The 14,843-nt window shown below is 41.4% G+C and overlaps 1 protein-coding gene across 2 annotated transcripts; it reads left to right on the top strand.

Moving 5' to 3' along the window:
- Nucleotides 1-490: 490 nt before the first annotated feature.
- On the top strand, nucleotides 491-14,562 carry PYM1 (PYM1 exon junction complex associated factor). Of its 2 annotated transcripts, XR_015795721.1 has the most exons (5): nucleotides 491-615; nucleotides 2,254-2,461; nucleotides 4,539-4,632; nucleotides 8,181-12,045; nucleotides 14,024-14,562. XR_015795721.1 is itself a non-coding variant. In XM_007427002.4 (4 exons), the coding sequence occupies exons 2-4, from the start codon at nucleotides 2,401-2,403 to the stop codon at nucleotides 8,698-8,700; spliced, it is 675 nt and encodes a 224-aa protein (XP_007427064.2). In that variant the 5' UTR covers nucleotides 491-615; nucleotides 2,254-2,400; the 3' UTR covers nucleotides 8,701-12,394. The 2 variants fall into 2 exon arrangements, 1 of the variants encoding a protein (XP_007427064.2); XM_007427002.4 differs by lacking the exon at nucleotides 14,024-14,562 and having other exon boundaries at nucleotides 8,181-12,394.
- Nucleotides 14,563-14,843: the final 281 nt, after the last annotated feature.

Genomic DNA, 14,843 nt, shown 5'->3' with positions numbered 1-14,843 from the left:
AAACTATGGTGGCATAACATTTACTGTTGATTGTGGTCTCTCTTGCAGCCTAAGCCAAAATGGCTATGAGAGAAGATCCCAGCTGGAGGGAGGGGACATGCCTGCAAACAGCTTAAACGGCCTGTAGAAGCTGAGCAGATTGCATCCCCTTCACGCATCACAACCACATCATCTATAGGGCATGCTACATTGCATTCATTGCAAAGATTGTCCTGGGAGAAGAGGAAAAATGCTGCTTTAAATTGAAACAGGCAAATATAACTTAAGCTGTCTCATTAAGGCAACACTGAATACATTAAAAAACAAGTTATGAGGGCATCTTCATGTCACAGTCAGGGGAATATGAGAATCAGTACGTAGGGAATAATCAGTTGGCTGCATTAAAGTGCTATCTACCAGTCCTTGAGTTGGCAGAAATGTATGCTAGAATAAAATTTACTGCTATGACTGTGGTGTTTAATGAGAACAGTGAGTGGCGCTGTTTTAATGCAGGACAAGTTAAGGAAAGCAATTTATGGATTCCTCCAGCTTTGTTTCTCCTTTCATCAAGCATTGCCTGCTGGCAGGAAATCAACTAACAATCACTTTCCCTAACACAAGGCAGAGTGCAGTTGGGTGAGTATAGGTGGGTTCTTGGAATGGTATTTTTAGCCACCTGTCCAGTTTCCTAATTAAATGGTTGCATCTATCAGTCAGGCTTTTTATGAACATGAATCTAGTACTCTTCTGAAACAGTGCTAAGCTTATGTCCAAAAATAGCCTGGCTCACAGATATGGAGAAGTGGCACAGAGTGAAGCAGGAGGGAGCAATCCATAACAAGCAAGCTCCAGCCTTCATTAGTGCAACAATGGAACAGCAGTTATTAGCATAATTCCAGTTTTGTCCTTGTGGCAGCATTTGGAAGTAGTCTCTGGATAGCCATGGATCTGGAATGGATTAGGAAAATGGCATATCCATATCCCCAAAGTAATAAAAACAGTAAAAATTACAGGTATGTGAAACCTCTTGTGGACAGAAGCAGAAGGAAACCAGTAATCTAAGTAAAGATGAAAGAATCAGGAACAGGTAGCAAAACAGGACCAGCACTTTTCTGGTTTACATTTACCTATTGTGCATGTAGATTAGCACTCTTTTAAAATGTTGTTAAGCCCATGTTCATAAGAAGCTTATGTAACACCTGGCAAGCACTTTGGAAGGTGCCAGTCAACATTACATGGGAAGATCCCTCTGTAGAAGCCAGGTATCTGGACTCTCCTGCAGACAAAGCCACCATGGACAATGCCCAGGAACCAGAGGTCCAGAAGACTGTCCCACAGCAACCTATGGCAGCTTGGCAGATCCCAGCTCCTGACCACATCAGCAATCACACTGTTGATGAAGTACTGTATGCTAGATTGCACCGCTGCAAAAAATGTGCCAAGACAAAGGGTGGCAGTGAGCCTCATGGGATTCTTAAGTGGTGGGAAGGAGCATCTCACCAGTATTTTTTCTGGAAAATCATGTGGCAATTTGACATACCTATTGTAGAATAATGCATTTTAGAAACATACAATGCATCCTCTCCCAAATGGCAGCTATTTTGTCAGTATCCATAGTATGGCTAACTTGGTCTACTTAAAATGCCATATTTATTTATTTGATTTCTATAGCTACTATATTAACCTGATTATAATCCAGCAAATCTACCTGTTTAGTCCCAACTTTGTGTGTTTGGAGGTCTCAGTGTTCTGAAGGATAAACACTCATAATAATAGAGGTCAAAGTTTTCAGCCTTGAGCTTCTTAATCTCTGTCATTTGAATTTGTGGGTTGACATTTCCCAGCATTATTCTAAGACACTGTGCATTCAGGGTATATTTGCACCCTATTTATCCATGGTTAACGCCATACTGTAGTATAGTTTTCTAGAGTCCCATAACACACTGAAGCATAAATTAATTACAGGAACTGACTCCGGTCAGCATCCTAAGCTAAAATAAGGCAACCCTAGCAACGCTGTCTGTTTCAGATGCTTACAGAATAGGATTTGCAAGATTAGGAAAAGTATTTTTAAAAAATTGGGAAGGAGAGATGTGCTATATTGCTAAAAAGAGGTGGAATACAGAATCCTTCTTTTGGGTGCAATATTAGCTAGATAAAAAAGAGAATGCAGTGAATGGATGCCACTGACCGATCCTCAGAGAGACACTTGGAAGCTAAGCAAGTCGGTTTCCAGGTTCAAACCAGATTTTTAATTTTATTTTTTGCACGCAGAAGTGCTAGGGAGATCTCCGAGACGGTTAAACGACGACGCCGAAGGCGCAACAGAGGAACCGCAGGAGCAGTTCCGCTCCGAGACAAAATGGCCGCTGGAGCGCTCTTCTTCTCCTCCCCTCCGCGCCATATCCGGGGGAGGGGGGAATGCGACCGGAAGTGGGTCGCGTTTCCAAGATGGCGACTCCCTATGTTACTGATGAAACCGGTGAGTGAGGGAGCTGCGGTTGGGGTGCGGGGGACGTAATTTCGAGTGCCAGACTCTTTCTTCCCCTGACTCCCTCCAATTCGGCCACGCGAGCCCCCCCTCCGCGCCCGGCCGCTCCATCCCCGGTTCTTCCCGAAGCGAGGCTCCTCCCCTCTCTCCATCCTCGCTTGTCCGTCCCGCTCTTACGCCACGCCCCCTCCCCGAGGACGTCCCTCGCTTCTTTGGGCTGCCTGTTCTCCTCGCCGCTGGGCCCCGCCCTTCCCGGGCTCGCCTTCTCGCGCCACGCCCTTGCAGCAAGGGAGCCGCCTCCGTGCCCGCGGAAAACGAGCGCGGTGGCGGGGCCGGGGGCACGCAGGATTGCCCTTGTTCGCTTTCTCACGCGCGTAATAGCAGAGGGCAGCCTCTAAGGAGATTCCACTTGTATCCCGAGAATTCTCGTGGGACTATTACCTCGGAGGACGTCTAATTCTAAATAAAGCTTTTTAGGCTAAGGATGTGGCTTCATTGTATACACGTAAATGCATCCTTTTCCTCCGAAGCTCTTGTGGAAGTGCTGGACCATCAGTCCCCATCATCCTCAACCAGTTTAGTTGGGGATGACGGGGGTTGCAGTCCACCATATCCGAAGAACATCAGGTTTGGGAAAAAAATTGGTTTAGGTATCTAAACCAAATTATATCAGTGATGGGATCCAACAACGTAACCTGGTACAGATATGGTCCTATAATCAACCCCGTTTTTTCTTCCTCCCCACCTTTTCTCATAATGAACTTGTCTGATGAAAGCATTTGTTGCTTAAAAGCTTTCAATTATTTTTTTAAAACTTCAGTAGGCCTAATAAATTCCTAATGAAATAATACAATAAAATTCCTAAGGAAGTCCTTCCACTGATTTTGCTTTTTTTCCCCATAACCATCTACAATTCTCTATGCATGGCTTGTACATGCCAAATGTCTAATGTGGTTCTTAAGCCCACTGTTCTCTCTTAAAGTGAATTGGCTTCCATTTTTAGATTGCAGATGTTACTGTTTTCTTCTCCCCTACCCTACTTCTATGAATATAACTGACAGTTGTGCAGAATTTCTGAATAGCTCGACTTTGGTCCCTTGCCCAGTCAAGCTTCAGGGTAATCCTCCTGGGCTTTTTGGTCAAATCCATATATAACAGAAGGGTCTGTTTTATTTTATTTTATCCTGACTTTTCTATATAAAATCCTTGTCTATGATTTTTTTTTTCTCTCATCAGAATAATCTTATGAGGTGGATTAAATTAAGAGAGAAATCGACCAAAGTCACACTGTGAGCTTTGTGTCAACTAGAGATTTGAATCCAGGCCTCCTTAGTAAATTGGTGCAGTTGGTTTAAGGAAGCAGTGTAGCCTTACATCCTCTGGAGAACAACAGTGATTACTGTATGCGTCTTTTCCCTATGGCATTTTTAATGTTTTTTGTCATGTATTTTGTGTATTGTTTTGCATATGATCATATGCTGCACATCTGCAGTTTTATCTTCATTTTGATGAAAATCCTGTGCTACCTTACAGGATCATTGACAGGAACATCTTGAAAATATTAAGTATTATCTTATAAGAAATCCATCATTACCTGTGAGGAGCTGCAGGGGCATTTTGGTTTCATTTCTTTCTTTATATCTTTATCTTTCAAATAAAAAGGTAAAGTCTTCTTTGAGTTAAGCTTGGTTCCTCATGACATCATGGAAATCAAAGTGGTTTACCATTGCCCTTTTCTACAAGATTTTTTTGATGTTTTGATCTAGCCCACAGCCCTGATATTTCTTGGTAGTCAGGGCTGTGGGCTGGTCTTGGTCTCTCTTCCAAATTCTAACCAGGGTTAGATTTTCATGATTAGTTGAGTTTGGTTGTTTGTGGAATTTGAATGGCTGATTGGGTTTGTGTGTATCCTTTTCCTGTTTTGCAGAGGAGTTTTTCACAAGATTTTTTTTTTAAAGAACTTTGAAAATCCTAGTGGTCACCAAGGAAAATATCATTGATTGATTGATTGATTGATTGATTGATAGCAATTTACTTCACAAACTAAAATAACTAATCAATATTCCAGGTAAATACATCGCATCCACACAGCGTCCAGATGGTACCTGGAGAAAACAAAGACGGGTGAAAGAAGGCTATGTTCCCCAAGAAGAGGTGCCAGTGTAAGTCTGATCCTCATCCTGGTCCTCTTGTGGATATTTACAGAGAAGTAGCCACACAAGCAAAAATAAAAGCCCTTGTGACAAAGGCTAACATAAGTATTATCACAGTGGATCACAGGCCACCTTATCTGATGCATGAAATGTTGCTCTGTATAGTCTTTACCCTCTCCCCATAATAGTTGTGTATATGTAATGCCCCATGCATTTGCTAAAGTAGAATGTAGTTCATGAAAGCTCATTTGATTAGAAATGATTAGTCTTTAAGGTATAAGAGCCAGTTTGGTGTAGTGTTAAGGCACCAGGCTAGAAACTGGGAAACCATGAGTTCTAGTCCTGCCTTAGGCACAAATCCAGCTGGGTGATCTTGGGCCAGCCACTTTCTCTCAGCCCTAGAAGGAGGCAATGGCAAACCACTTCTGAAAAACCTTGCCAAGAAAACTGCAGGGACTTGTCCAGGCAGTCTCCTAGAATCAGACATGATTGAACAGATAAAAAAAAAAGTCTTCAAGGTGGCACAAGACTGTTGCTTCTTGGGTATGGGACGGTGGGGGGACAAGAAAGCAAAAAATGTGGCTTGGCAGTGTGTCTGGTATAGCACAGGACACAAACACGCCCTCAATCTTCCCTCACCTTCTTCAGTCTTTGGAATCAAAGATGCTCTTGAAAACTGTTTTCTCTAGTGATATGGCCTCAAATCAGGAGGAATTTGGTCTGCTTTTGATAGGAAAAGCTCACAATTCTCATTAAGCATTTAGTGCTTTAGATTTGTTTTTTTTAGATCCCAACTACTGACCTTTTGAACATTCAGATGTTCAAAACAATATATGCTTGTAATTCTGACTATCTCAGTTTCCTTTTCCCCTTACAGCATTTCTTTAGCTGTGATGGTTGAAATGAAATTCCCCTGTTCAAGGGCAATATCTTTCTGAACACTAGTTACTACATTATATTTTTTCCTTACCTGCAACAATGGATAATTTTTTCAGTCTTTTCTTTTTGCTGTGTTAAAAGTTGTTGGCTGATTGTGAAAGTTTAGTTTTATGGCTACACTGGTGAGATCCAATTTGTGAATCCTTTAGAACTATGCAGGACTATGACTTCAGTGTGAACAGAGCTTCATTTAAGTCCTATTAATAGATAAAGAGATTTATAATAGATAAAGAGACAATAAACAGACAGTACTCAAAGAGCTAACTGTGTCATGTCTTTATTGAACATATTGAGCCAACATTCACTGTCTTTATTGGAAAAAAAATTGAGACTCCACAATAATCAGCTTTTTTAGAGGGGTAATTTGAGTCAGATATTCCAGACAATGAGGTGAGTTTGAGGGCCCTTCCCAATTAAAAAAAATGCTCCACCATTGGGAGCTGCTCTTCACAACACAGGTTTGTGGAACTGAATCATTCCTATCGAGAGATCTTTGTGAACCTCAGAAAAAGGGCTATTGACACTCATGAGACTGGAAAGGACCACAAAACCATTGCCAGAGATTTTGACTTCCATCAATTCACAGTCAAACAGATAATGTGCAATTGAAGGAAATGCAACACCATCATTACTATTCCCAGAAGTAATAAAACAAACAACAAAAATCACCCCATACAATATTCCTGGAGGTCATAAAGGAATCCCAGGGTAACAGCAAAGGATTTGCTAGCAACTCTTCCATTCTTTAATGTTAGTGTTCAGGAATCCACCATAAGGATAACATTGAACAAGAATGGTGTGCAGGGAGAAGATCAAGAAGATCACTGCTCTCCAGAAAACAACTTGCCACCCATCTCAACTTTGTCAAAGAAAACCTGGATGATCCAGCAGGCTTTTGGAGCAATGTTCAGTGGAAACATGTGACACTAATGAATACACACACACACAGATGCAAACAGACAGACACATTAATGGGAAGCGTTATGTTTGGAGAAAACGAAACACTCTATTCCATAAAGGAACCACATCTCAACTGTGAAACAGGCAATGGGAGGACTATCACTTGGGTTTGATTTGCAGCCTTAGGATCTTGGTGGTTATTGAGGGGACAATGGATTCTGGATTATACCAGCAGTTTCTGCAGGAGATTGTCAGAATATCCATGAACTGAAGTTTAAATGAATGTCATACAGCATGACAATGATCTTAGAGAAGTACATCTACCACAGAATTGCTGAAGCAGAAGAAATTTCACACTTTGGAATAGCCAAGTCAAAGCTCTGAACATAATCCAATTGAAATGTTTCATAAGCAGTTCAGAAATATTAATGAGCCCAATATTAATTAGTTTAAGCCAAAATAGACCAAAATACTGATCCCAAGCTGATCTGTGGGATTAATCAACAAGTACAGGAAACATTTGGTTGAAGTCACTGCTGCCATCAGTTTCTAAATCTAAATGTTCACATACTTTTTCCAGCAAAGATAGTAAATGTTGGCTCATTGTGTTCCATAAAGACATGACATAGTACACTAATTGGGGTGCTGTTTAGCTGGAATCTCTTTTCTCTATTAATAGGACCTAAACAAAGCTCACATCACATTGTATGTCACAGTACTGTAGGATTATGAATAATTCTAAACAGTTCACAGTGTTTTTCCCAGGACTGTAATAGTAATAATGATTTTTATAGCTCACACCTGGAGGGCACCAGGCTGGGGAAACCCTCTTTAGATGGTCCTAAAAAGTGTCCTAAAAGAATGCCTGTTGATCCAGTCAGCAGCAAGAAAGATGCAATGCCTGCTGAACTATTTTCATTTAGATGGAATATGAAGCAACAGGAAACACAGAAAACACACAGCATTGAGGCATTTTGTGGAGCTATGCAGTAGCCAGATTTAAAGGCAAAAAAGGGTGTCAGCGTGTCTGGGATGCTGATGCAGCACCTGTCTGCGACTCCTTAAAGCAGCTGCAATTTTCCCCAGGTTTGGATAGCGGTCCTCTGCAGTTGCAGCATGATCCCAGGGAAGGTTGTGTTTCATTTAAGGAGCTCAAGACAGGTGCTCTGTGCACGCCCCTGCATGCTATGCAGCACCTTTTTGCCTTCGAATGGGAACATTGCACAGCCGTAGCCCTTCTAGACCAGAAGTGATTGTCCCAGGTTCCAGTGTTCAGCTAGGAGGTATAAAGCAACATGAATTGTTAGACTGCTTGCAGTGGGGTGGAAAGAGAGAGTCCGCTCTCTGAAAAACTACTGTGAAAGGTTGCTGCAACCACCCGACCTGAGCCACACACTTGAGACAATCCTTCCATTTTGTAGGTTGCTATATGTACGAAATAACCCTTTCCAGATGACCGGTGTGCTCTTAAGTTAGTCTTCCCCAGCTTGGTGTCCTCCAAATGTTGTAATAACAACCTGCATCATTCCCAGATAGCGCTTCTTTGTAACTGCAGCACTTCTAAGGAGGCTTCCAACCAGTCATTCTGCTCAATCCAACCTATTTTACAGAAGTTCTTTATGTGGAAAAAGTGACGGTAATCCTCTGTGTGTGCTACCTTGAGCTTCCAAAGGAAACATGGGCTTTCTTTATACAACGTTATCTTTTATTCCATGCAGGTATGAGAATAAATATGTGAAGTTCTTTAAAAGCAAGCCAGAGTTACCTCCAGGCTTGAATCCGGAAGTTAACACACCTATGGCCCGGCAAACCTCAAAGGGACCCGAGGGTGGAGAGACGGGACTCTCCAAAACAGCTAAGAGGAATCTCAAACGAAAGGAGAAGAGAAAACAGCAGCAGGAAAAGGGGGATCGAGATGCAGATGACCTGATTCAGTCTCTAGAGAAAACAACCTTGTCAGCGACACCAAGCAGCTGCGGGGATGGTAAGCTGGCTGTGCCTGATGGCAACCCAAGAGCCCCTGCTGGTAGCAGGGATGTTTCGTCTGCTTCTGCCACCGCCACCTTAGAGAAGAACAAGAAAATAAAAAACCTGAAAAAGAAACTACGGCAGGTGGAGGAGCTGCAGGCGCGGATTGACTCTGGGGAGATCAAGCAACCGAGCAAAGAGCAGTTAGACAAGCTGGCTCGGCGGAAAGCTTTGGAAGAGGAACTCGAGGACCTGGAACTGGATTTGTAAAGGGTTGGAATATCAACTGGACATAGCGTGTGTAGGAGCAAACCGTCCCCGGGGAACATTCTCAGAACTGTGCAACAAGAAGACCAGAAGATGGTGATGTCTTCAGGCTTCTCCTTTGTACCATTATTTTATTTTATGTTGGTGCTGTCTGAATTTTTAAAAGTATTTCTCCCAGCTGTTGATGTGTTAGCTATCTAGGAACTCTAAGAACAACTTTGCCACCTTCCTAATTCTTTCTAGTTTCTTCCTCCCCTTCCCAACTCCATTCCTGTTTCACGGGGTGGCTGAAATGTCGTTTGGCACAGAGGGGCTGACTTTCAGAGGCACCTGAGCAGGGGGAGCAGTCATTCTCTTCCTCCTGCTGCTGTATTATATTCAACACTTTCATGTTCTCTGTAACAGTCACTCCACCTTCCATCTTCTCTTCCTCCTCATTTTTAAAAGGGATGCAATAATAAAAATTGCAGTAGCGACTTCTGAGTCTAGGATATCTGTATTTTTTCCCCCAGTATACATTTTTTAAAAGTCTTCTGTATGGTATCAGCAATTTCATAGGCTTTCCTTTCCTTGGCTGGTGGATACAGTCCAGTGTCAGAACCTCTGGCTTGTGATAGATGTGAAAAAGGCAAAAGGAACAGTAGCTCAGTGATAGAACATATGTTTTATATGCAGAAGTCTGACTCCAATTATTTTCTGATAGGCTTGGAAAAAAGTCCCGCTTGAAGCTTTGGGTGGCCACTGTCAATCTGTCTTAACAATACCGATCTCACCAGACCAGTGCTCTGGTTTAGCTAAGACAACTTCCAGGCTGGATTTGCATACCATGCTAGTTGAGGTTAAAATGGAACTGGATAATTTGTAATGCAGTTTGCTGTGTGAGCTTAGGCGTTGTCTTACGTTGTGTGATCCAGACTATCAGATTTAAGTGGCACCATTTATTTGTTTAGGCAGAACATGTTGTATTAGAATTATCATATCTGGGCAGCAAATCTGCTTGGCCGCCAGGTGGCAGTAAAAGAGATCAATCTAATCATTGTCTAGAGTTTTTGCAGCCCAGATGAAGTCTGCCTGGACATAGCAATTATGTTCGGTTAACCAAGAGCTGGATGTTTTGTGAGAACCCAGTCCCTATGTTTCATGTAAGGGCATATTAGAAATACAATTGAAAATAAATGTGTGGATATGGTGTGATCATACTTGGTCATAGTGGGCACAGTTCTTGTCACCCTCATATAACAGTAAATATTATAGTCCTGGGAAAAGTGAAGGGAAAGGCAAAGTGAACAGGGGTATTCTTTGATATGAACAAAGGTCCTAGGGCTTCTTAGCCAAGGCAACTAAATGTGGGGAAAGTACATAGAGAACGTCTCTCTCTCTCTCTCTCTCTCTCTCTCTCTCTCTCTCTCTCTCTCTCTCTCTCACACACACACACACACACACACACACACACACACACACTTCTGTATTAGAATAGTGGTCATGAACTTCCATAACCTAAGGCCAGTTTCTGGAATGGGTTCATTTAAAACATAATGAGGGCCAAATTCTGAGGGGAGAAATGAACAATCTTGAGGTGACCAGAAGCTACGCTTAACTTTTGGAGTGGTGGGAATAAAGTCTACAAAGGAAAGGGCAGTCGTGCAGAATGTGTGTGGCTGCTTTATACACCTGGCCAGGACAAACATTTTGTTTGTTTTTTCTCCTGTGGGGTGTTCTTTGTTACAGAAACTGTGTTAAGATTTTGTTTATTTATTTAACTAATTAACATATTGATTGATACCATGCCTTTCATTCAGGAACTCAAAGTGGCATACATAACACTGCCTCTTTCTAGTTTTCCTCACAGCAACCATCCTGGCTTAAACTGCCATTTTTCATACATTTTCCACCTCACATGGCAGGAAACTGAAGTCGAGTAACCTAGTTGGAAGAACTTTTAAAAATGTGTGGTTTTTACACACACACACACACACACACACACACACACACACACACAAAGGGTTGAGGCTGCAGGGGCCCCCAGGGCACTGGGTATCTCCCTGGTTATGGGAAAGGAATGCTCTGCAGTTTGATGGTATTATGCCTAGATATGCTAAGAATGATATTTTCATCAGTGTCCAGAGGTCAGTGGATTTTTTTGTGCGCCCCAGCAGGAAGCCTCTTCAGTCTGAGAAAACAAATTTAATTTCACACTTCCAGTTTAAATTGGGAAAGACTTTTCTTTCTGTTTCTTAACTAATGTTGGCATCTTAGACTGAGTGAAGTACGATCTCTCTCTGTCCCAATCTCTGAGCAAAGAGCTGAGGCTCTCCAGGACCCATTGGGTCACACTGAAATTGCCAAAAACAGGAGATGGGAAAGAAGCAAGGAAGTTCAAAAATTAAAGTTTCAGCCATGAAATCAGCTCTGCAGTTCAAAGCCAGTGTCAAGAAGCAGAGCGTACTTACCGTGAATGCCTTTGTTAGTGGCAGGTATCACTGGCGTCAGATTACACCTCCTGTTCAGGAAAGGGGAGGGGACCAGTACCTGCTGCTCCTCCAGCTGTGTGAAAATAAAGGACAATAACATCGGCCAGTGGTAGATTGGGGTTCTTGTTACCTCTGTCCAGCAGATGGTGCTAAAAGGGCAATATTGTATACTCTGCTACTTCACCTTTGTAATTTTGTCCTCGAAGCCACCAATTCATACACATGCAAATATGCCTTTAGGTGGAGTAGCAAAAAGTCATCCCCCGAGGTAACACCCCTTCCCAATATATTGAATGACAAATTTGCAGGTCCCTTTTGAGGCCAATGTGTTTGGCTGAGGCACTGGAGTGTATAGCTAACCTAGTTCCCATCCCAGACTGATTTTTCCATATTCCTCCATACTTTTCAGATGCAGGTCACTGAGCTCATGGCTGAGAGTCAAAGAGCAATTGCATCACGTGGAAAAACAGCTCTGCTTTGCAGCGAGCCACTCATTTGACAGATGATGACAGGGAAGGTGAAAACTTCACTTGGGATAACTGCCTTTATTAGGAAGGTCCTGACATGTGACCTTCTAGCAAGAAGAACATGTGGAACAAGTTCAAGAACAAGGGAACATGTGACCTTCTAGCAAATATTGGCTCCAATGATCATCAGCCTTATCTATCACAGCCAATAGTCAGGAACTACACTCGCCGTGGTGGAAATGTATTGGAGAACCACATGTTTCCCATATATCCTTTGCCTGCTGTTTACACAGCTCTCCTTTTGTTTTATGCAGAAATATGAAATGATCACCTGGAGAAGCTTAGGGAGAAGTGAAGAACACAGCTGCTGCTTTTCTCAACCTCCCATTGTTTCTGTCCCAACAAGATTTGTACGTTTCTCCAATTTGTACTAGGAACAGAGAGTGGCTGATAGGTGTGGTAAAATGCATGTTAACGAAAGCTGTAGTCCCTAGATAAGACTTCTAGGAGCCATCCGGATAATTATTCTTTGAACTCTATGATCTTACATTTGTCTTTACCTTGATCATGCTCATTGTCAAATAATTTTGAACATATGGTAAGTTTTCAATGTTCCTCTTGTGTTTTTTTAATCTTTCTTTCAAGAAGTTCAGTGCAGCATATGCGGTTCCACCTGCCCATCCTTGGGGTGAGAATTCTGTAATTCAAAAGCACAAGTGGACAGGCTTACAGATTCTGGTTGAAAAATAAAGTCTTTTGTTGCAACCTGAAGTACCTGCTGTACATGATGGGTGAAGCTTTTAAATATATGAAGTGGGGAAGTCCATTCTGCAGTCACCTTAGGCAAACATTTTGGTTATTTCATCATCTGTTTTCATTTGCCATTTGCTTCAGACTTTGATTTTCCTGCCAATTTAAGACCACATAAATGCCAAGGAAGGCTGAGATTAAGTCAAGTGATATAGTAATACTGTTTTTTTCAGTTAAGGTTAGAGTTGTCACCTGAATTTCAAAAATCAGGTAATACATGGATGGTATAGGTCTTAAATTTAGAAAAATGTAGATTCTAGAGTATACTTTTTTTTTTTATTATGCACATGTGTATATACCAGGAAAGTAGAGGAGCTTCCATTCACCTGTTGGATGGCATGCACCCTCCAGATGTCAAAATTACTACAGTACTGTAGTATTAAAGCAAAGCTGTTAGCCAATTGTTCTTTGCAGGATCCTTTACTGACCAAATATACCTCTAGTTTATTTTGTCAGTGTTGAGATGAGATTTATCTGCAAAATCCATTCTGATAGGTTCTTTAACATTTATATTTCCAGATAAGAGAAGCATCTGTGAGAGACAGACTTCACACATTTCACTAAGCAAAAACATAGTTTGGGATTTTAGAACAGTGGGGAGTTTGGTATGATGTATAAACTCAACTATTGTGGTTTATATGCCATGATTTATGACTTATTCTAATATGTAAATTTAGCCAATAAGGCTTATTCAACAAATCATGAGTTTAAAAAAATCATAGTTTAGTGCAATATGTAAATCTAGCCCGAGTTTAGGATTGTTAAACCTATTGACTCTATTGGCACAAGGATATTTGCATTTGTACCGGATTATGATCATACATTAGGATCAGTTTAGCAAATGCACTAACATAAAGAGCTAAGCCAGCCTTCCTAAAGCAGGCCCATTTCTTATTCTTTATAATTCAAATCTCAATATCCACAGGCAACATTGTTTTTATAAGAGAAATCCCCCTTTGGTACCAGTGAGAATTTTTCCTCTAATACAAACTGCAGTTCCAGAGGAGAGAGCCTTCTATTGTCTGCAATAGGGAAAGGAAGATTAAATTCTTCTTATGCTTGCTTGGAGGCAATAGTTAACCTTGTTTATTCAATTTGCAATTATATATATAATTGAATATATATTATATATTCAAAGGCTTATCTAATAACATGTCTGCAAAATGGTACCAGCAGATGCTACAAGTTAGGCCCTCAATCTGTGGTCAGATACAAACCGACAGCGTAGTTCAGTGGTTAGCAGGCCAGATCTAGGGTTCAGTTTCTGTTCAGTCATGGAACAGTCTGATCATCTTGGACTAATAGCTATTTTTCACCTTAAAAAGGTGGGTGTGAGAATTAAAAACAAAAGTTTTTAATTAGCTCTTTGGAAGAATGGTGGATACCTATCTGATTAACACACTGTAATACTATTTTTCTAGTTTTAATATTAAGTGCTGTAGTTCAATAACAGTCTGTATTTCATGGAGGTGGTGAGAGTTATACACTGACAGAAATGCAAGGCGCTAAGTTGCAAGGCGCTCAATTTTATTTTAGTTTCAGCTATATAAAGGATTAACTTAACGCATTTCTTTGCAGAAGAGCCAACCAGCTTTGCAATGATGCAGTCCTGATATCTCCTCTTGTGAAAGTGGATCATCTGATACCAAGCTGCTAACACAAAAAGGACTTGTTGACTTTCCATGATGTGACAGTTCCTGGGTTGACAGTAGAATTCCCAGCCAGAATGCTACTGATGGGGGATTCTGGGAACTGCATCAGCAATGCATTTGTAGAGAAAACTGTTCTTACCCAATGAGTTTATTTCCTCTGAGCCCCACTATTTCTGTTAATCAGAAATATCAAGGATTAATCTGCAGCTTTCTCCAGTAAAATAGGGCTGGGTTACCTGTAGTCCTGAAGAGGTTTTTGGTTCTCCCTCCCTTCTGCTGAACATTGGCAGCATGGTTTTCCACCATTCTGAGATAAGAAACACAGAAAAACTGCAGTGTAAGCCCTAAAAGGGACTTAACAGTTTAAAAAACATCCACTTACAAACATTTACCCTCACCTGGTTTGGGTTGTTGCCTCACTCACTGCATCCCTCAGGCTTTCAAAAGATGCAGTCCTCTCCCCTCACCCCCGGCCAGTCGTTCATCTTTTGTTATAAAGCAAATACACCATAGTACGGTATGTACAGTTACCGTATATGGACTGAAAAGATCTATATGATCCTTAGATGGCAACAGACAGATACAGAAATTTCTAAATATTTGCTGCCAATCTAGTGATCTTACTAATTTTTGCAATCCACATCTAGTAGCCCCCAACTTTTTGGATTATCATGGTGGACAAACCCAAGCCATTAAATAAAACCATGTATTAACTATACCATATAGTCTAAAATACGATTATTAGT

The sequence above is a fragment of the Python bivittatus genome, unplaced genomic scaffold (genome assembly GCF_059951505.1).
Source record: "Python bivittatus isolate LINGU-HERP-01145 unplaced genomic scaffold, Pbiv_v1 ctg000220_np1212, whole genome shotgun sequence".
NCBI classification, from domain to species: Eukaryota; Metazoa; Chordata; class Lepidosauria; order Squamata; family Pythonidae; genus Python; species Python bivittatus.
Note: the sequence above shows the minus strand (reverse complement) of the source record. Positions and strands in the feature narration are given on the sequence as shown.